We start from the raw sequence: 20000 nt of genomic DNA, 5'->3' as shown, positions 1-20000 counted from the left end.
GTCCCTTCATGTGCATCATGAGGTGGATAAGATATTGAGGTCTTATCTTTGGAAGGGTAAGGAGGAAGGTTGTAACGCCCAACAATTTCGGTTTCCTTTTTGTTTTGACCATTAACATTAATACTAAGTGTGTTTATTATTAGTATTAAACTAAAGTTTTTATGTATTAATTTTGAAGTTAGGGGGTGAAATAAATTAATGGCTTAACAAATAAATGGCCTTGGAAAGGGTCAAAGGTGGTTAATTGAGGAGAGAGGAAAGAGGGTTTTAGAGGTTCCTTTTATTATTTTTTATTTCTTTTAAAAAGAGGCCTTGGGACTCGTGCGTAAAGAGGAAGAGGAAAAAATTTTCAAAGAAAGAAAAAGGGAAAAAAAAATTTCTTATTGAAACCCTAGCCGCCGCACGCCGCCGCCGCCGCCGCCGCCGCGAACCCGAGCCGCCAAGCACCCCTCTCTGTTCAGCAGCGCAGCCGAGCCGCAGCCGCAACCGAGCCGTCGCCGAGCTTCCAGCCGCGCCGGGAGAATCGTCCAAGCCGATCTGCGCAGCCGAGCGTCCGTCGGAGCAGCCGTCTCTCGCACGCCGAAGCCGAGTCGAAGCCGCCTCCGCGCGTCCGCAGCCAACCCGTCAGCCAGCCGAGTCGCGCCGCTTCGATCCGACGCAAGCGCAGCCGAAACGCCAGTCGGTAGCCGTCGCCGAGCGAAGCCGCGGTAGCCGGACCACCAGCAGCCGCCGCGCCACCCGAAATCCGGAAGCCGAAGCCTCGCGCGCAAAGGTCCGACCGAAGACCCGCCCCGCAACCCGAACCGACGCGCGCCACCTTCTGGAACCCGACCCGCGCCCGCGTGCATCCGTGCGTGAGCCGCGCCCGCGTGTGAAGCCGCGCCGCGCGCTTTTGTGTAGCCGAGCCGCGTCTCCCCTGTTGCAAGCCGAGCCGCGTCTCCCCCTGTTGCAAGCCGAGCCGCACGCGTAATTCCTGTACCGAGCCGAGCCGCGTCTGCCCGAGCCGAGCCGGTCCTGTCTTCTTCCAGCCGAGCCGCCAGGACTAATTTGGCTCCATCCACCTAAATTGTGGTAATCTAATTAATTATTGTGGTTTTTCCGGTAAGACTCCATGCTCGGACGTTAGTTAAATTAATTTGGGTCTAAATTAAATTATTTTCTCAAGGGACGTCTTGGACCAAGAAATTACTGCAGCGCGGGATTTCTTCAGTAGGGGCTCGAGCACTGCAACCTCCTTCTAGGGTAAGTTATTTCAATTGAGTCTCGAACCGTTAGTCGTTGGCGACCTATTTACAAATTTTGACTTATTAAACAGTTAGGACTTCGTCGCTTGGAAAGCGTACTGCCTCGCGGTTAGGACTCGACAAGTAGATCTCCAGGTAAGAGATTCTACTACTAGTTTCATGTTTAGAAGTATGAGACTGTGTATGCCCCTATGTTGCATATTGAGAATTTGACAGTACGATGCCTGAAATAAATGTTAGTATGATGCAAATGACGATATAGTTGTGCTATAGCCTGTTATGTGTGGCAAGATCTATTATGGTTACGACGAATGTCGGGACGGAGAGTGTAGAGGTAATTTATGTGACATGTTATATGCTGATGCCATGTGTATGTATACTGCAATTAGGGTACCTGTTAGCTTGATTCTGTTAGAGTCGTACCTGCATGGGTGTCCTTCGGGATCACCACCTATTGAGGACTGTGTGGTCCGACGGGACGCCAGTCTAGCATGGATATAGACATGACTCGAGTGACTCGACGGGGTCCTCGCATCCCGACTGTCCTAGGTGTCCCCCGGGCACCGAAGACCAGAGTTACGTTCCTACGGGAGCGCATGATTGCACGTGTTCGGGAACGTGCCAGAGATTGGGTACCAGTTATCAGGACTCTAACAGGAAGTTAACAGGCACCTAGTGGGACTAGTAGTGGGTCCCTTACTGAGTATTTTTATACTCATTCTCTCCATTTTATGTTTTCAGGTAGAGGACGAGGCAAGGGCAAGGGCAAGCTGGCGAGCGACCCGAAGTGAGACCGAGGAGGGCCATAGGGACTACCGCTTCCGCTTATTTCTTATTTCAGATTTTAGCATTTGAGTTTGAGTACTTTTCATTTCTCACTATCTTTTATGTAGATAGGGCCCGAGTAGGACTTCAGAACGTTTTTGCATTTTTTTGCATGACTACCTTGTTTACGTTTTTATAAATGAATTTCTTGAACCGTATGCTTTTTAATAAAATTCTTCGACTTAAACCACTTGTTCTATATTTAGTAATGACTTCAATTCAGTATAAGGAGTTGGGTCGTTACAGTTGGTATCAGAGCGCAGTGTTTTAGGTTCTGTAGACTGACCTACGATGTAAGTCATTTTTGTTTTGGTTTTTACTTCACCCTATGGCTATACGGTCCTTCGGCACTCGCCAGGTATGTCTAAAGCCTTGCTAATGTTAAGATTACAATTTTGCCTGAATAGTCTAAGACCTAGATATAGGGTGTTAAGTTCTTGTGGTGAAAAGTTTGTTGGTGAATTTTAGGGAGAATGCCGCCACGTAGAGGTACACGCCGAGGAGGTGGTAGGGGAGGCAGAGGAGCCGGTCGTGGCCAGCCGGAGGCGCCACCTGTTGCACCGGCAGTCGACCCAAACGCACCGGTCACCCAGGCGGATCTCGCCGCGATGGAGCAGCGTTATCAGGACATGCTGCAAGCTGCTTTGGCGCCTTTCCTTGCCGCCCAGCAGAACCAGGCCGCCCCCGTTCAGGCCCAGGCCGCCCCTGCTCAGGCCCAGGCCGCCCCTGTTCAGGCTCAGGTCGTCGCTCCTCCAGCCCCTGAGGAAGCTCAACCAGTACCAGTTCAACTGTCGGCCGAGGCGAAACACTTACGGGATTTCAGGAAGTATAATCCCAAGACCTTTGACGGATCCATGGACAACCCCACAAAGGCCCAAATGTGGTTGACGTCCATAGAGACTATCTTCCGGTACATGAAGTGCCCAGAAGACCAGAAGGTGCAGTGTGCAGTCTTCTTCTTGGAGGACAGGGGCACCGCCTGGTGGGAGACCGCGGAGAGAATGCTAGGGGGCGATGTAAGCAAAATAACTTGGGAGCAGTTCAAGGAGAACTTCTATGCTAAGTTTTTCTCCGCCAATGTGAAGCACGCCAAGCTGCAAGAGTTCCTAAACTTGGAGCAAGGCGACATGACGGTGGAGCAGTACGACGCCGAGTTCGATATGCTGTCCCGCTTTGCTCCCGATATGGTAAGAGATGAGGCTGCCAGGACGGAGAAATTCGTTAGAGGACTCAGGCTAGACCTTCAGGGCATTGTCAGAGCCCTCCGCCCAGCCACGCATGCTGATGCACTACGTATAGCACTGGATTTGAGCCTGCCTGAGAGAGCCGATGCGTCTAAGGCTGCCGGCAGAGGGTCAGCCTTGGGACAGAAGAGAAAGGTTGAGACGCAGTCTGACGTAGCACCGCAGCGAACATTGAGGTCAGGAGGTGTCTTCCAGAGACACCGACGGGAGCTTGCAGCAGCCGGGAGGACTCTGAGAGAGCTACCCGCTTGTACTACCTGCGGGAGAGTCCACGGAGGTCGTTGCTTGGCTGGAAGTGGAGTCTGCTTCAGGTGCAGACAGCCGGGGCACACTGCTGATATGTGTCCTCGGAAACCCTTTGAGACGACACCGCCCCAGCCTTCTGCGGCCCAGCAGGGGAGAGTTTTCGCCACTACCCGGCAGGAGGCCGAGCGAGCTAGCACTGTGGTGACAGGTACGCTCCCAATTTTGGGGCACTATGCTTTTGTGCTATTTGACTCTGGGTCATCCCACTCGTTTATATCCTCCGTTTTCGTTCAGCATGTGGGTTTGGAGGTAGAGCCTTTGGGTAGTGTTTTGTCGGTTTCTACTCCATCCGGGGAGGTCCTGTTGTCCAAAGAACAAATAAAGGCATGTCGGGTAGAGATAGCGAATCGTATGTTAGACGTGACCTTGTTAGTGTTAGACATGCAGGATTTTGATGTGATACTAGGCATGGATTGGCTGTCAGCCAACCATGCAAATATAGACTGTTATGGCAAGGAAGTTGTCTTCAACCCTCCCTCCGAGGCTAGTTTCAAATTCAGGGGGGCAGGTATGGTATGTATACCCAAGGTCATCTCAGCCATGAAGGCTAGTAAACTACTCAGCCAGGGTACTTGGGGTATTTTGGCAAGCGTAGTGGATGTGAGAGAGCCAGAAGTTTCCCTATCTTCCGAACCAGTGGTAAGAGAGTACCCCGACGTTTTCCCAGACGAACTCCCAGGACTTCCGCCTCCCAGAGAGGTAGACTTCGCCATCGAGTTAGAGCCGGGCACTGCCCCAATTTCGAGGGCCCCTTACAGAATGGCTCCAGCCGAGCTAAAGGAGTTGAAGGTCCAGTTACAGGAGTTGCTGGACAAAGGCTTCATCCGGCCCAGTGTGTCGCCTTGGGGAGCCCCAGTATTGTTCGTGAAGAAGAAGGATGGGTCAATGCGCCTTTGTATTGACTACCGAGAGCTGAACAAGGTGATAGTCAAAAACCGCTACCCCTTGCCCAGGATTGATGACCTGTTCGATCAGTTGCAGGGAGCCACCGTCTTCTCCAAGATCGACCTGCGATCAGGCTATCACCAGTTGAGGATTAGGGACGGTGACATCCCCAAGACGGCCTTTCGATCGAGGTACGGACATTACGAATTCGTTGTGATGTCTTTCGGCTTGACTAACGCTCCTGCAGTATTCATGGATCTGATGAACAGGGTGTTTAAGGAGTTTCTAGACTCGTTCGTCATAGTCTTCATTGACGACATCCTCATTTACTCAAAAACTGAGGCGGAGCACGAGGAGCACCTACACCAGGTTTTGGAGACCCTTCGAGCCAACAAGTTGTATGCCAAGTTCTCCAAGTGTGAATTCTGGTTATAGAAGGTGACGTTTCTTGGCCACGTGGTTTCCAGTGAGGGAGTTTCAGTAGATCCCGCAAAGATTGAAGCAGTGACCAACTGGACTCGACCGTCCACGGTTAGTGAAATTCGAAGTTTTCTGGGCTTGGCAGGTTACTACAGGAGGTTCGTGGAAGACTTCTCACGTATAGCCAGCCCGTTGACCCAGTTGACCAGAAAGGGAACCCCTTTTGTCTGGAGCCCAGCTTGCGAGAGGAGCTTTCAGGAGCTCAAACAGAAGCTAGTGACTGCACCGGTCCTGACAGTGCCCGATGGTTCGGGAAACTTTGTAATCTATAGTGACGCCTCCAAGAAGGGACTAGGCTGTGTCCTGATGCAGCAGGGTAAGGTAGTTGCTTATGCCTCCCGCCAGTTGAAGATCCATGAGCAGAACTACCCTACCCATGACTTGGAGTTGGCAGCTGTAGTCTTTGCACTGAAGATATGGAGGCACTATCTGTACGGTGAGAAGATTCAGATTTACACCGACCATAAGAGCCTGAAGTACTTCTTCACCCAGAAGGAGTTGAACATGAGGCAGAGGAGGTGGCTTGAGTTGGTGAAAGACTACGACTGCGAGATCCTATACCACCCAGGTAAAGCAAATGTAGTGGCTGATGCGCTGAGTAGGAAAGTTGCACATTCAGCAGCGCTAATCACCAAGCAGACCCCCTTACTCAGGGACTTTGAGAGGGCGGAGATTGCAGTCTCAATAGGTGAGGTTACCGCACAGTTGGCTCAGTTGACAGTTCAACCAACCTTGAGGCAAAAGATCATTGCTGCTCAGCTGAATGATCCTTACTTGGCAGAGAAGCGTCGCGTGGTAGAGACAGAGCAAGGTGAAGGCTTCTCCATATCCTTTGACGATGGCCTTATGTTTGAGGGACGCCTGTGTGTGCCGGAAGACAGCGCAGTTAAGACGGAGCTTTTGACTGAGGCTCACAGTTCCCCGTTTACCATGCACCCTGGGAGTACGAAGATGTACCAGGACTTAAGGAGTGTCTATTGGTGGAGGGGCATGAAGAGGGATGTGGCAGACTTTGTCAGTAGATGCTTGGTGTGCCAGCAGGTGAAGGCACCTAGGCAGCATCCAGCAGGGTTGTTGCAACCCTTGAGTGTGCCAGGGTGGAAGTGGGAGAGTGTGTCGATGGATTTTATTACGGGACTGCCCAAGACCCTAAGGGGCTACACGGTGATCTGGGTTGTGGTCGACAGACTCACGAAGTCGGCCCATTTCGTGCCAGGGAAATCCACTTACACTGCCAGTAAGTGGGGGCAGCTATATATGACAGAGATTGTGAGACTACATGGAGTACCCGTATCCATCATTTCAGACAGAGACGCCCGTTTCACATCGAAGTTCTGGAAAGGACTTCAAATTGCATTAGGTACAAGGTTGGACTTCAGCACGGCATTCCACCCTCAGACTGATGGTCAGACAGAGAGATTGAACCAGATTTTGGAAGACATGCTGCGAGCCTGCGTACTAGAGTTTTCAGGAGGTTGGGACTCTCATCTGCATCTGATGGAGTTTGCCTATAACAACAGCTACCAGGCTACTATCGGTATGGCACCGTTCGAGGCTCTGTATGGCAAGTGCTGTAGATCCCCTGTCTGCTGGGGCGAGGTTGGAGAGCAGAGGATGCTAGGCCCCGAGTTAGTGCAGACGACCAACGCAGCCATACAGAAGATCCGAGCTCGTATGCTGACAGCCCAGAGCAGACAGAAGAGTTACGCTGATGTACGACGTAAGGACCTCGAGTTTGAAGTGGGAGATATGGTCTTTCTGAAGGTAGCGCCTATGAAGGGTGTTCTGAGGTTCGCGAAGAAGGGGAAGCTGAGTCCACGCTTCGTAGGGCCGTTCGAGATATTGGAGCGAATTGGCCCCGTGGCTTACCGCTTGGCGCTACCCCCATCTTTTGCTGCAGTGCACGACGTATTCCATATCTCCATGCTGAGGAAATATGTTGCAGACCCAACACACGTGGTGGACTTCGAGCCACTGCAGATTAGCGAGAATCTGAGCTACGAGGAGCAGCCTGTCGAGGTCCTGGCAAGGGAGGTCAAGAAGCTTCGCAGTCGAGAAATTCCACTGGTCAAAATCCTTTGGCAAAACCATGGAGTGGAAGAGGCAACGTGGGAGAAAGAAGAGGATATGAGAGCCCAGTACCCCGAGCTGTTCGAGGATTAGAACTTTCGAGGACGAAAGTTTTTTTTAGGAGGGAAGATTGTAACGCCCAACAATTTCGGTTTCCTTTTTGTTTTGACCATTAACATTAATACTAAGTGTGTTTATTATTAGTATTAAACTAAAGTTTTTATGTATTAATTTTGAAGTTAGGGGGTGAAATAAATTAATGGCTTAACAAATAAATGGCCTTGGAAAGGGTCAAAGGTGGTTAATTGAGGAGAGAGGAAAGAGGGTTTTAGAGGTTCCTTTTATTATTTTTTATTTCTTTTAAAAAGAGGCCTTGGGACTCGTGCGTAAAGAGGAAGAGGAAAAAATTTTCAAAGAAAGAAAAAGGGAAAAAAAAAATTCTTATTGAAACCCTAGCCGCCGCACGCCGCCGCCGCCGCCGCCGCCGCGAACCCGAGCCGCCAAGCACCCCTCTCTGTTCAGCAGCGCAGCCGAGCCGCAGTCGCAACCGAGCCGTCGCCGAGCTTCCAGCCGCGCCGGGAGAATCGTCCAAGCCGATCTGCGCAGCCGAGCGTCCGTCGGAGCAGCCGTCTCTCGCACGCCGAAGCCGAGTCGAAGCCGCCTCCGCGCGTCCGCAGCCAACCCGTCAGCCAGCCGAGTCGCGCCGCTTCGATCCGACGCAAGCGCAGCCGAAACGCCAGTCGGTAGCCGTCGCCGAGCGAAGCCGCGGTAGCCGGACCACCAGCAGCCGCCGCGCCACCCGAAATCCGGAAGCCGAAGCCTCGCGCGCAAAGGTCCGACCGAAGACCCGCCCCGCAACCCGAACCGACGCGCGCCACCTTCCGGAACCCGACCCGCGCCCGCGTGCATCCGTGCGTGAGCCGCGCCCGCGTGTGAAGCCGCGCCGCGCGCTTTTGTGTAGCCGAGCCGCGTCTCCCCTGTTGCAAGCCGAGCCGCGTCTCCCCCTGTTGCAAGCCGAGCCGCACGCGTAATTCCTGTACCGAGCCGAGCCGCGTCTGCCCGAGCCGAGCCGGTCCTGTCTTCTTCCAGCCGAGCCGCCAGGACTAATTTGGCTCCATCCACCTAAATTGTGGTAATCTAATTAATTATTGTGGTTTTTCCGGTAAGACTCCATGCTCGGACGTTAGTTAAATTAATTTGGGTCTAAATTAAATTATTTTCTCAAGGGACGTCTTGGACCAAGAAATTACTGCAGCGCGGGATTTCTTCAGTAGGGGCTCGAGCACTGCAACCTCCTTCTAGGGTAAGTTATTTCAATTGAGTCTCGAACCGTTAGTCGTTGGCGACCTATTTACAAATTTTGACTTATTAAACAGTTAGGACTTCGTCGCTTGGAAAGCGTACTGCCTCGCGGTTAGGACTCGACAAGTAGATCTCCAGGTAAGAGATTCTACTACTAGTTTCATGTTTAGAAGTATGAGACTGTGTATGCCCCTATGTTGCATATTGAGAATTTGACAGTACGATGCCTGAAATAAATGTTAGTATGATGCAAATGACGATATAGTTGTGCTATAGCCTGTTATGTGTGGCAAGATCTATTATGGTTACGACGAATGTCGGGACGGAGAGTGTAGAGGTGATTTATGTGACATGTTATATGCTGATGCCATGTGTATGTATACTGCAATTAGGGTACCTGTTAGCTTGATTCTGTTAGAGTCGTACCTGCATGGGTGTCCTTCGGGATCACCACCTATTGAGGACTGTGTGGTCCGACGGGACGCCAGTCTAGCATGGATATAGACATGACTCGAGTGACTCGACGGGGTCCTCGCATCCCGACTGTCCTAGGTGTCCCCCGGGCACCGAAGACCAGAGTTACGTTCCTACGGGAGCGCATGATTGCACGTGTTCGGGAACGTGCCAGAGATTGGGTACCAGTTATCAGGACTCTAACAGGAAGTTAACAGGCACCTAGTGGGACTAGTAGTGGGTCCCTTACTGAGTATTTTTATACTCATTCTCTCCATTTTATGTTTTCAGGTAGAGGACGAGGCAAGGGCAAGGGCAAGCTGGCGAGCGACCCGAAGTGAGACCGAGGAGGGCCATAGGGACTACCGCTTCCGCTTATTTCTTATTTCAGATTTTAGCATTTGAGTTTGAGTACTTTTCATTTCTCACTATCTTTTATGTAGATAGGGCCCGAGTAGGACTTCAGAACGTTTTTGCATTTTTTTGCATGACTACCTTGTTTACATTTTTATAAATGAATTTCTTGAACCGTATGCTTTTTAATAAAATTCTTCGACTTAAACCACTTGTTCTATATTTAGTAATGACTTCAATTCAGTATAAGGAGTTGGGTTGTTACAAAGGTAGAGGGGGCGTTAAGGTGGCGTGGGCAGAAGTGTGTCTTCCTTTTGAGGAGGGTGGGCTTGCTATCCGTGATGGGCCTTCTTGGAATATTACGAGTACTATGAAGATTCTTTTGTTGCTGCTAGCTAGTTCAGCTTCTCTTTGGATGGCTTGGGCGAAGGCTTATATTCTTAAGGAGAGGTCGCTGTGGGCAGTTAATACTGGGATTGGTCGATCTTGGTGTCTTCGGGCTATCTTGCATAAGCGTGATAGTCTAAAAGAACATGTTTGGATGAGGGTGGGGGATGGCAGGAGATGTAGAGTGTGGCTTGATCCGTGGTTGCAGGGGGGTCTCATTCTTGAGTAGGTTGGGGAGAGAGTATTGTATGATGCGGTGAGTTATAGGGAGGCTAGACTTTCTAAGTTTATTGGGTCAGATGGGGAATGAATGTGGCCGCTAGTGTCTATAGAGTTGATTGATTTATGGGATAGGGTTCAGGCTGTATGTTCCTGTCTTAGTGTGAGGGATAAATGGGTCTGGGTTTCTGGTCATTATGGTGGTTTCTCGATTACGAGTGCGTGGGATACTATTCGTCATCGGTGTGGTCGGGTTCATTAGACAGGTTTATTGTGGGCTGGGGGGAATGTCCCCAAGCATTCTTTTTTTGCACGGTTGGCCATTAAAGATAGATTGGGCACTAGAGATAGATTGTATAGGTAGGATAGTTTGGTTTCGTTGTCATGCATTCTTTGCCAGGGGATGTCGAGTCTTGAGATTATTTGTTCTTTTTGTATCCTTTAGGGGAGATGTCTGGTCTCGGGTCCTACAGGTTATGGCTTCCTCCCATAGGATTGGGTATTGAGGGGTTGAGTTGTCTTGGATTTGCAGTCAGGGTATTTGGAAGGGTGTGTGGAGGAAGCTATGGCGCGTTCTCTAGTGCGCTACTATCTACTTTATCTGGAAAAAGCTTAATCATCATCTTCATGGTGGTCAGGCCTATGATCCTATTGTCCTATTATAGCTTCTTCGTACCTATATTCGTGCTCGTGTTGTTTCTTGGTGTGAGGATGCTCCAGTTTTTATTTAACTTGTTTTCTTTTTATTTTTATTTGCTTTGTCCTCAGGCTGTGGGGTTTTTATTATTATTTGTGTTGTTGCTTATCCCTGTTTTATGGGATTGTATTGAGTTTGTTGTTTTTTGTGTCTTTTTATGAAGTTATTCTTTCTTTTGGTTCTTTTTTATGCTTTCTGTTTCTCCTTGTGCTTGTGAGCGTTTTCTACTCTGTTGCATTGGCTTCAAGCTGTGAGGTCCTCCTTGTTGTTGTATAATAGTATTACCTTTTCAAAGAAAAGGAATAGAAAAGAATAAAATAATAATATTATTTTTTATTTTTATTTAAATAGACCTCCTTGGGAAACGTGTACTTCATCCTTTTCATTGAGAAACCCTAACTTCATCTCTCCTTCAAGAAAATCCTAGCCGATTAGTCCATCGTCACGGTCACGGTCACCTCTTTGCCAAACCGATTAGTCCATCGCCTCTCATCTCTATCGTCTTCCCTTCGTTAGTCGTCAAGAAAGTTGTCACAAGTGATCATCATGCGTCTTCATCTTCCTTCGTCAATGCTACTGCACGCCGCCAGTCACATCTCCTCTACCATATCTAAGTTTATCTTTTCTTGTCGAGTCAATCTCCTCAGGTTCGAGCGCATCCTTGTAGCCCGAGCCACACGCGAACTCCAAGGCATACCCAAGCCGAGTTCCTTCCTTCCAAGCCGCACGCATATATGAGTCGTCCATCTATTTTTGTCGAGCCACGTGTGCCAGTCACCAAGACGAGAGCAAGTCGTGTGCTCTCTGCACGAGCCGTGCCTCATTTTAAGCCATGAGCCTAGCCACTCGAGCCGATTCCCTTTAGTTCACTAAAGACCAGTTTGTCCTAGGTGTTCCTTCGAGCTCACCGAAGACCAGTTTTTTCCTAGGTATTCTTTTGGGTTCACCGAAGATCAGATGTGTTTCTACGGGATCATTAGATTGCGTATGTTTGAGAACGAGCCAGTTTAGGGGTACTTCTTTACAGAACTTTAATGGAAAATTAACAGACACCTAGCGGGACTAGTAGTAGGTCCCTTATTGAGTATATGTTTATACCCACTCTTTCTATGTTTAATTCATCCTATTCAAGATTTGCTAAGGAGGGGATAACCACTACCCTTAGCAAAATTAATGCCCACTTCAAACTTGTTATGCAAGAATCAATCAGTAGAAAATTAAAGACAATCTCAACAATTAATTCGTCATAAAAAACCATTGCAAATCAAAATTTAAGTTCAGCACTTTAAGAGTTTGTAAAGAAATTTTCAATGGAAATTGATGGGAAAAACTTATTTATTTTACTGAAATTTCAAAAGAAATTGCAAAGGGAAACAAGCAATCAAATAAAAAATTGAAAAGATATAGAAAATAATTTAATTCCCAAAGAAAACATGGTAATTTAACCCGAGAAAAAGTCTCAAAAGATTACCTTAGCCCATGAAGATTGATGAAATTCTTGAAGAGTTGTTGAGAAAAGAATTCATTTCTTTGACAAAAGTAATTTTTTATTGATAAAGTTTCAAGAATTTTGCTACAAGAATTGAATGAGAAAGAGGATTTTTTTTTTTTACATTCGAATTTCTCCCCTTTCTCCCAAAAAATATGAGGGCTTTTATAGAAAAGAAAAAGGGAGAAAAAAATGAAACTAGGTTAAAAACTGCCATTTTGCAATTAATTTTTGGGAAGATGATGAACTGGGTCACGAATGGGCTTGGGTCGGGTCTTGGGTTGGCCTAATTGAAAAGAAAAATAAAAAAAAGGAAACGCGGCTATTGAGATTCGAACTCACGACAAGGGAGGCGCGCTCGGATGAGGGCTCGACAAGTGGCAGACTACGCACGGGTTGCGAACATGCGACTTTGAGGCAGATGAGTGGCGTGATCTGGTGATGCCACGTGGTGCGATTTGGTTCGTCCGATCTTTTCCAATTTCTCGGTTTTGCCCTTAAACTTGTTTCTTACCGTTCTTCTTCGTTACAACTTCGATTTAAGTGATTTCAGTGGCGTTGGACTCGTATCAGGGTGAAGTTTCATATTCTGCATAAAAATGACATTTTAGTAAGTAAATAGATAAAGGTTAGGAAAAATTAGTCTAATAATGTTAGGTCTAAAATAACCCTAACATAGAGGTAGAGGAACCTGGCAAATGACAAAAGTCACATCGACTTGCCATAGGGAAATATTTTGTTTCCACCTCTACCTTTCAGTTTTGATTTTATTTTTATTTTTATTTTTTTTATCTTTTTTTTTTTTTTGTTCTTTGACTATTTTTCTTTAAAATTAGATAGGGCCCGAATTAGGATTTTCTTTTAGATCTTATTTCTTCATGCTTTTATTTATTTATAATTATAACGAGAATTTCAAGTTTTCAGTTAAAATTAGTGTTAATTCCTCATTTTGTTAAGAAAGTTTTTATTTCTTTTAATAATAATAACCCCAACTTAATATAAAGAGTTGGGTCATTACAATTTGTTTATGAAAGTGTTTGATTTTCTTATCATTATGTTTAGGTTTGGTTTGTTGGACTTTAATTCGATCAAGGAGCTTAGGTAAAGTTAAGGTAAAGGATTTCTACTAACGAACCCTATAATGAAGTTAGAATGGAAGTTCGAATGTATTGATTGAAAGGACTTGACTGCTATAGGTAGATTAGAATATGTTGATGGTTTATATTGAACTGAGATGGGTTGAATGTTGTGCGCAGTTTAAAATATATTTATGGCTCATACTGTTGATCGAACTATGATATGCATTAATGTGTTTATTTTTTACTTGCTATATTTAGAGGAGGTATCCTACCTTGTAGGCACGGTGTGCTACAAAATCACTAGACCGATATGTGTATCCTACAAAATCACTAGACTGATATGTGCATCCTACGGGATCACTAGACTGATATATATGCATCCTACGGGGTGACTCGATTGATATGTGCATCTTACGTGATCACTAAACTGATTGACGTGTATCCTACGAGATCACAAGACTATTATAATGCAGGGTACCTCCTAATAGGAAGCTAACCGTTTTTAGCTTTAAAGGAACTAGTAATGGGTCTCTTACTTGGTATATTTTATACTCATCCTTTTTGTGTTTAACTTTTTCAAGCAAACGTAATACGAAAGGTAGATCGACGAGGAACAAAAAGGACTCGTGATTTCCATATGGGAACAATCTTTCAAATAGTTTTCTCGTCCTGGAAAAAGAGAATTCCAAAACGCGGGCGAGTGAGGAACACGCGCGTCTCTCTACAATTCCAAATCTGGCATTCATGCGACCGGCGACTCGTAGCGTGCGGGGGCGTTTTTCCGGCGACTTCTTCCGATTCAACCACTGAGTTTTGTTGGGTTATCATTGATTTCATCATCCCTCAAGTTTATTATCGATTGGGTTGGTGTTCATCGAAATTTCAATTGATTTTATGTTCAGCTGAAGGCCGTCGATCTGGGTTTGTCGGTGAAATCTCAGTACATTCCTCTGCACTTAAGTTCGAACTTGCTACGTTGGGTGAACTAAAGTTATTGATATCTATTTGAATGGTTTATTGTGCCGATTAAGTTGTTAAATAATCAGATCTGGAGTTTGGTTGCTTAATTTCATCTGTTTGAGAAATGCTTCTGATTGGAAATCGGCGTTTTTTTGGGGCATCTGTGAATTAAGCCTTATTAATATTGTCATTTAACTGTGAGAAGATGTCTGTTAATAGCGATTTGTTGGTTGAAGACGCTTTAAAGGCTCGTAAACGAGCGTTGGCAGGGTTGCAGAAGGTACACGAGGCGGCGACAAGAGAACGAAAGACGACTGACCTAGGGGCGGGTCGATTTTCGCTGAACCGACCGGCTCAGAAGGACCAATTGAATGCGCCGAATTTCCGTAACGTTGGGTATGCGATCGATGGGCCGTTTGATTCTGGGCCTAATCTAAATGGGCCTGGCATAGATGGTGTGGCAGACGGTCTCCGTGGATCTCCGTTTGGTGGGCAGAAGTCAAATGGGCTGCAAATTGAAGCTAAAAAATTATTAATTCCTGGAGGAGAAGAGCCGAACATTTCTGATTGCATTTCGAAAATTCAGAATGCAAATGTTAATATTGTTGTTGAGAATGGAATTAACAAGCAGTCTACCGATTCTAAATGCACTTGGGCTTCGCTATTTGAGACCTCTTCGGAAGGATCTCTTCTCTATACTCCACCCAAAACTATTGGGGATAAAAAATTGTTGTCATTCCAACTGAAGAGGTTATTGATCAGGGAATTAAAGTGTGGGAAAACTCCTTGGTAGGTCAACTAATAGATGCCAAGCTACCTTATGCTGTTATTCATCGGCTGATTGAGAAAATTTGGGGGAAAATTGAAATGCCCAGTATCACTATTTTGGAAAATGACCTCATATGTTTTCAATTTAGACGGCCACAATCAGTGGAGTAGATTCTATCTCGTGGACCATGGCATCTCGGTGGTAAGCCTATGTTACTCAGAAAATGGACTCCAGGTATTGTTCTGAATCCTTTGTGTTTAATTCAGTTCTGGTTTGGATTAGATTAGGGAAAATACCTATGGAGTTATGGATAGAAGCTGGGTTGGCTGTTGTAGCGAGTGCTGTGGGTAAACCTATTTCTTTAGATTTGGCCACAAAAGAGCATCGTAGGCTCTCATATGCTCGTGTTTGTGTTGAATTAAAGGGAAAGTCAAATATGCCTGCTGAAATTACTGTTAGTCTCAGAGGAGTGGAATTTAATGTTTCGGTTAATTATGAATGGAAACCTCGGAAGTGTAATTTGTGTTGTGCCTTTGGGCATTCTGGTAGTAAATGTCCTAGAAGTGTGAAGAGTAAAATCACTTAGGAGGAGGTTGTGCATAAGATTGTACCTGGAAAAGGGGATGGTCTAGATAGTGAACCATGTGGGGAAGTTGTTCTAGAATCGTTCAAACAGTTAGAGGAAGGTGAAATTAGAAGCTCTCCTAATAGACATAGTAGTCAAGTGAAGAAGGAGGTGGGGAAAAGTGATGAATTTACACTTGTAACTCGCAAGAAGAGTGACTTAGTCTCTGTTAAAGATCGTGGTAAGAGAAATGAGGTGATTATGCCAAACTCTTTTGGTAGTCTCTTGGAGGTGGGTGACGCTGACAAATGGGCATTAAATATAATAGAGGGCTCACCGCCACCCTTACAGGTCGATGAAGGTAATGATGTTCTAAGTGGTGGTAGTTCTATTATTGGTCCTAAAGGATTACCTATGCTTAATAATCCTCATGATTAGTTGGTGCACTTGGAATGTTCGTGGTCTAAACCACCAGATGAAGAGTAAGGCTGTTTTTGATTTTCTAGGGTCTTCCTCTGTGGGGTTCTGTTGCCTCTTAGAGACTAGAGTTCGATAAAGTAATTTTGTTCCTATTTCTAGAAGGTTTGGTAATTCTTGGGACTACTCTTGTAGTTACAGTAATAGTGGTGTGGGTCGGATTTGGGTGATGTGGAAGAAGAATCGCTTTTCTTTCTCTACTTGTGCGGTGGATGAGCAGTTTATTACAGGTACGTTAACAGATCTGTTATCCGGTGTTTGTGTGGAGGTGTTCTGTGTTTATGCCTCTAACAGTAATATTGAGAGACGATTATTATGGCGTCGGTTAGTGGAGATTACTGCTGCTTGGTCGAGACCAGGGGTTGTCATGGGAGATTTTAATGCTATTAGAGTTCATTCTGAAGCATTTGGGGGATCTCTTAGTCGGGATGAGATGGAGGATTTTGATTTGGCTATTCGCGATGCTAATTTAGTAGAGCCTTCGGTGCAGGGAAATTGGTTTACGTGGACATAAGGTTCATGGGTCTGGGATGTTGCATCGCCCGGATCGTATTTTAGTGAATGATGCTTGGTTATCTACTTGGCCTACTTTGTTGGTAAATGTGCTACCATGGGGTATTTCAGATCATTCTCCTATTTTATTCTATCCTAGCTTTCAATTAAATAGTAAAGTGGTGTCTTTTCGGTTCTTCAATCATTGGGTGGAGGATCCTTCTTTTATTGAGGTGGTTGCTAGGATTTGGAGTCGACATGAGGGTGTCTCTCCTCTAGTGAGCCTTATGAGAAATCTCCATAATCTCAAACCTGCCCTCCGTAGGCGTTTTGGTAGACACATCCAGAGACTTAGTGAGGAGGTTCGCATTGCTAAGGAGGGCATGGATAGGGCTCAGAGAGAGGTAGAACGTAATCCTATGTCGGATGTTTTGAGTCGTCAAGCAGGCCTTGCTACTGAATCCTTTTGGACAGCAGTTAGATTGGAAGAAGCTTCGCTTCGTCAGAAATCCAGAATTCAATGGTTAAATCTTGGTGATCAAAATACGGCCTTTTTTCATCGATCTGTTCGCTCGCGTATGAGTCGTAATTCTCTGCTTTCTTTAGTTGATTCCGATGGATCTAGGGTTGCTCATGATGGGGTGCTCAGCTGGCAGTTAATTATTTTCGTAACAGTTTGGGATCTCAGGTTCGGCTATCGAGAATTGACCCCTGTAATTGATGATATTGTTCAGTTTCGGTGGCCTGAGAAGTGTTGTCAGGCATTACAGTTACCGATTAGTCGGGACGAAGTTAGGAGAGTCTTATTCTCTATGGATAATGGAAAGGCTCCCGGTCCTGATGGGTTCTCTTCAGGTTTCTTCAAAGGTACCTGGACTGTGGTGGGAGAAGATTTTTGCGATGCGGTTCTGCATTTCTTTGAGACTTGTTATCTTCCATCAGGAGTTAATGCTACTGCTATTACCCTCATTCCTAAGCGTAGTGGGGCTGAGCGTATGGAGGACTTTCGGCCTATTTCTTGTTGTAATGTGTTGTACAAATGCATTTCTAAAATTTTGGCTGATAGGCTTCGTGTGTGGCTTCCTTCTTTTATCAGTAGTAATCAGTCTGCTTTTATCCCGGGGAGGAGTATTATTGAGAACATCCTGCTTTGACAGGAGCTGGTAGGGGGTTATCATCTTAATTCTGGTAATCCTCGATGTACTTTGAAAGTTGATCTTCAAAAAGCTTATGACTCTGTTAATTGGGATTTATAGTTTGGTTTGTTGATTGCTATTGGTACTCCTTTGAAGTTTGTGAGTTGGATTAGGGCCTGTGTTACTTCACCTATGTTCTCTATTATGATTAATGGCTTGTTGGAGGGGTTTTTTCATGGCAGGAAAGGTGTAAGACAAGGTGATCCTTTATCTCCTTTCCTTTTTGTTATGATGATGGAAGTTCTTTCTTGTATGTTGAACAAGATTCCACAGAGTTTTCTTTTTCACCATCGCTGTGAAAAGGTGAAGTTAAATCACCTGACCTTTGCTGATGATCTTATGATATTTTGTGCTGCTGATGAATCTTCTCTCAGGTTTATTCGAGAGTGTCTTCAAAAGTTTGGTGAACTTTCGGGTTAGCTCTATGTTTGTTGCGGGAGTTAATAGTGAGGTTGCTTCTCATCTGGCTGCTAGTATGGGTTGTCCTTGGAAATCTCCCTGTTCGTTATCTTGGGCTTCCTCTTCTTTCTGGTCGGTTACGTTCTAGTGATTGTGCTCCTCTTATTCAACGTATCACTAGTCGTATTCGATCTTGGTTTGCTCGAGTTCTTTCATTTGCTGGTAGATTGCAGCTTATTCATTCTGTGCTTCGTAGCCTTCAAGTATTCTGGGCCAGTGTGTTTGTTCTTCCTGCGTATGTGCATAACAAGGTGGACAAAATTCTAAGGTCTTATCTTTGGAGGGATAAGGAGGAAGGAAGAGGAGGTGTTAAGGTGGTATGGGTAGAAGTGTGTCTACCCTTTGAGGAGGGTGGCCTTGCTATTCGAGATGGCCCTTCATGGAATCTTGCGAGTACTTTGAAGATTTTGTGGTTAATGTTGACAAATTCGGGCTCTCTTTGGGTGGCTTGGGTGGAGGCTTATATTCTAAAGGGGAGGTCGTTGTGGGAAGTGGATAGTAGGGTGGGTCGGTCTTGGTGTCTTCGGGCGATCTTACGTAAGCGTGAGAAGCTGAAGCATCAAGTGAGGATGGAGGTGAGACATGGTAGTACATGTAGAGTATGGCTTGATCCGTGGTTACAGGGTGGTCCCATTCTTGAGTAGGTTGGGGAAAGAGTGCTTTATGATGCAGCAAGTCGGAGGGAGGGGCTAGACTTTCTGATTTTATTGGACCAGATGGGGATTGGCATTGGCCGCGAGTGTCTATAGAGTTAATTGATTTATGGGACAGGGTTCAGGAGGTTAGTCCGTGTATTAGTGTTAGGGATAGATGGGTCTGGGTTCTTGGTCGTCAGGGTGGTTTCTCTATTGCGAGTGCATGGGAAGTTATCCGTCCTAGGGGTGGTCGAGTTCGTTGGACGGGTTTATTGTGGGGTGGGGGAAGTATAAGCATTCCTTTTGTGTGTGGTTGGCCATTAAAGATAAGTTGGACACTAGAGATTGATTACATAGGTGGGATAGCTCAGTACTGATGTCGTGTATTCTCTGTCAGGGGGGTATGGAGTCTCGCGATCACTTGTTCTTTTCGTGTCCGTATGGGGGATGTTTGGTCTAGGGTTCTTCGGATCATGGCTTCCTCTCATAGGATTGGGCATTGGGGGGTTGAGTTGTCTTGGATTTGTCATCGGGGTATTGGGAAAGGTGTGAGGAGGAAGTTGTGGCGCGTTCTTTGGTGCGCAACTATCTACTTCATTTGGAACGAGCAGAATCATCGTCTACATGGTGGTCAGGCTCGTGATCCTATTGTCATTTTCCATCTTATTTGTACCTGGATTCGTGCTCGTGCTGGCTCTTGGCGGGAAGATGCTAATCTTCCTTTTTAATTTGATCTTTTTGTTTTTGTTTGATTTTTTCTGCTTGTTCCCAGGCTGTGGGGTTTTTTTTTTCTTTTTTCTGTTATGTTGACCTTCCCTATACGGTGGGACTATTTTGAGTTGGTGGTCTTTTTGTCCTTTTGTGACTGTGGTTTTCTGGTACGTACTTTTGTTATGATTCGAGTCTATCTTTGTTTTGTTAGAATTTTATGCTTTGTTGCCTTGACCTCGGGATGTGAGGTCCTCCTTGTTGTAGTATAATAAAATTACCTTTTTTTAAAAAAAACACTCTTTCAAATGCTTTCGATTAACGTTTTTACTATTTTTAAGTTTTAATGATTGAAATGAGTTTCATGTTTAGAACAATTGTTTGTTTATTGGTGATTTTAAAAACGATACTTGTGAACTTTTATTTTATTTGAAATAGGGCCCGAACATAGTTTTTATTTTTTATGTCTATATGAGTTTAAACCAGCTTTACAAACTTTTATGCTTAACGAAATGTCTTTGTGTTAAAATAATTACCTCAGCTTAGTCTGAAAAATTAGGGCGTTACACTATTTCCTAATGATGTAAAGTTATACCAAAAGATCTAAAATTTCTTGTAGTGACAACTTCTTTGTCTTTAAGTACTAAATATATTTGGGTAGTATTTAATTTTTTTTCTTATAAAATGTTTAAATACAGTAGTTTT

General features: G+C 45.5%; 2 protein-coding genes across 2 annotated transcripts; both read left to right on the top strand.

Moving 5' to 3' along the window:
* Nucleotides 1-108: 108 nt before the first annotated feature.
* Nucleotides 109-9779, top strand: LOC127150855 (uncharacterized). Its single transcript, XM_051089546.1, has 3 exons — nucleotides 109-1379; nucleotides 2538-4919; nucleotides 9433-9779. The coding sequence occupies exons 2-3, from the start codon at nucleotides 2543-2545 to the stop codon at nucleotides 9777-9779; spliced, it is 2724 nt and encodes a 907-aa protein (XP_050945503.1). The 5' UTR covers nucleotides 109-1379; nucleotides 2538-2542.
* A 4420-nt stretch (nucleotides 9780-14199) lies between these two features.
* Nucleotides 14200-18596, top strand: LOC103504100 (uncharacterized). The gene is made up of 7 exons (XM_051089545.1): nucleotides 14200-14744; nucleotides 15046-15250; nucleotides 15350-15765; nucleotides 15941-16303; nucleotides 16458-17370; nucleotides 17554-17908; nucleotides 17968-18596. Exons 1-7 carry the CDS (start codon nucleotides 14200-14202, stop codon nucleotides 18594-18596), a joined length of 3426 nt encoding a protein of 1141 aa, XP_050945502.1.
* Nucleotides 18597-20000: the final 1404 nt, after the last annotated feature.

This window comes from Cucumis melo, chromosome 9 (genome assembly GCF_025177605.1).
Source record: "Cucumis melo cultivar AY chromosome 9, USDA_Cmelo_AY_1.0, whole genome shotgun sequence".
Taxonomy (NCBI): Eukaryota; Viridiplantae; Streptophyta; class Magnoliopsida; order Cucurbitales; family Cucurbitaceae; genus Cucumis; species Cucumis melo.
The sequence above is the reverse complement of the archived record's forward strand: the minus strand, read 5'-3'. Positions and strand labels throughout refer to the sequence as shown.

Coding starts and splice junctions, on each gene's coding strand:
- LOC127150855 (XM_051089546.1), top strand. CDS start 2,543: ATGCCGCCACGTAGAGGTACACGCCGAGGAGGTGGTAGGGGAGGCAGA. Junction 4,920..9,432: donor GTTGTATGCCAAGTTCTCCA/AGTGTGAATTCT, acceptor GTTGTTACAAAG/GTAGAGGGGGCGTTAAGGTG.
- LOC103504100 (XM_051089545.1), top strand. CDS start 14,200: ATGTCTGTTAATAGCGATTTGTTGGTTGAAGACGCTTTAAAGGCTCGT. Junction 15,766..15,940: donor CTTAATAATCCTCATGATTA/GTTGGTGCACTT, acceptor CTACTCTTGTAG/TTACAGTAATAGTGGTGTGG. Junction 16,304..16,457: donor CCTTCGGTGCAGGGAAATTG/GTTTACGTGGAC, acceptor ATTCTATCCTAG/CTTTCAATTAAATAGTAAAG.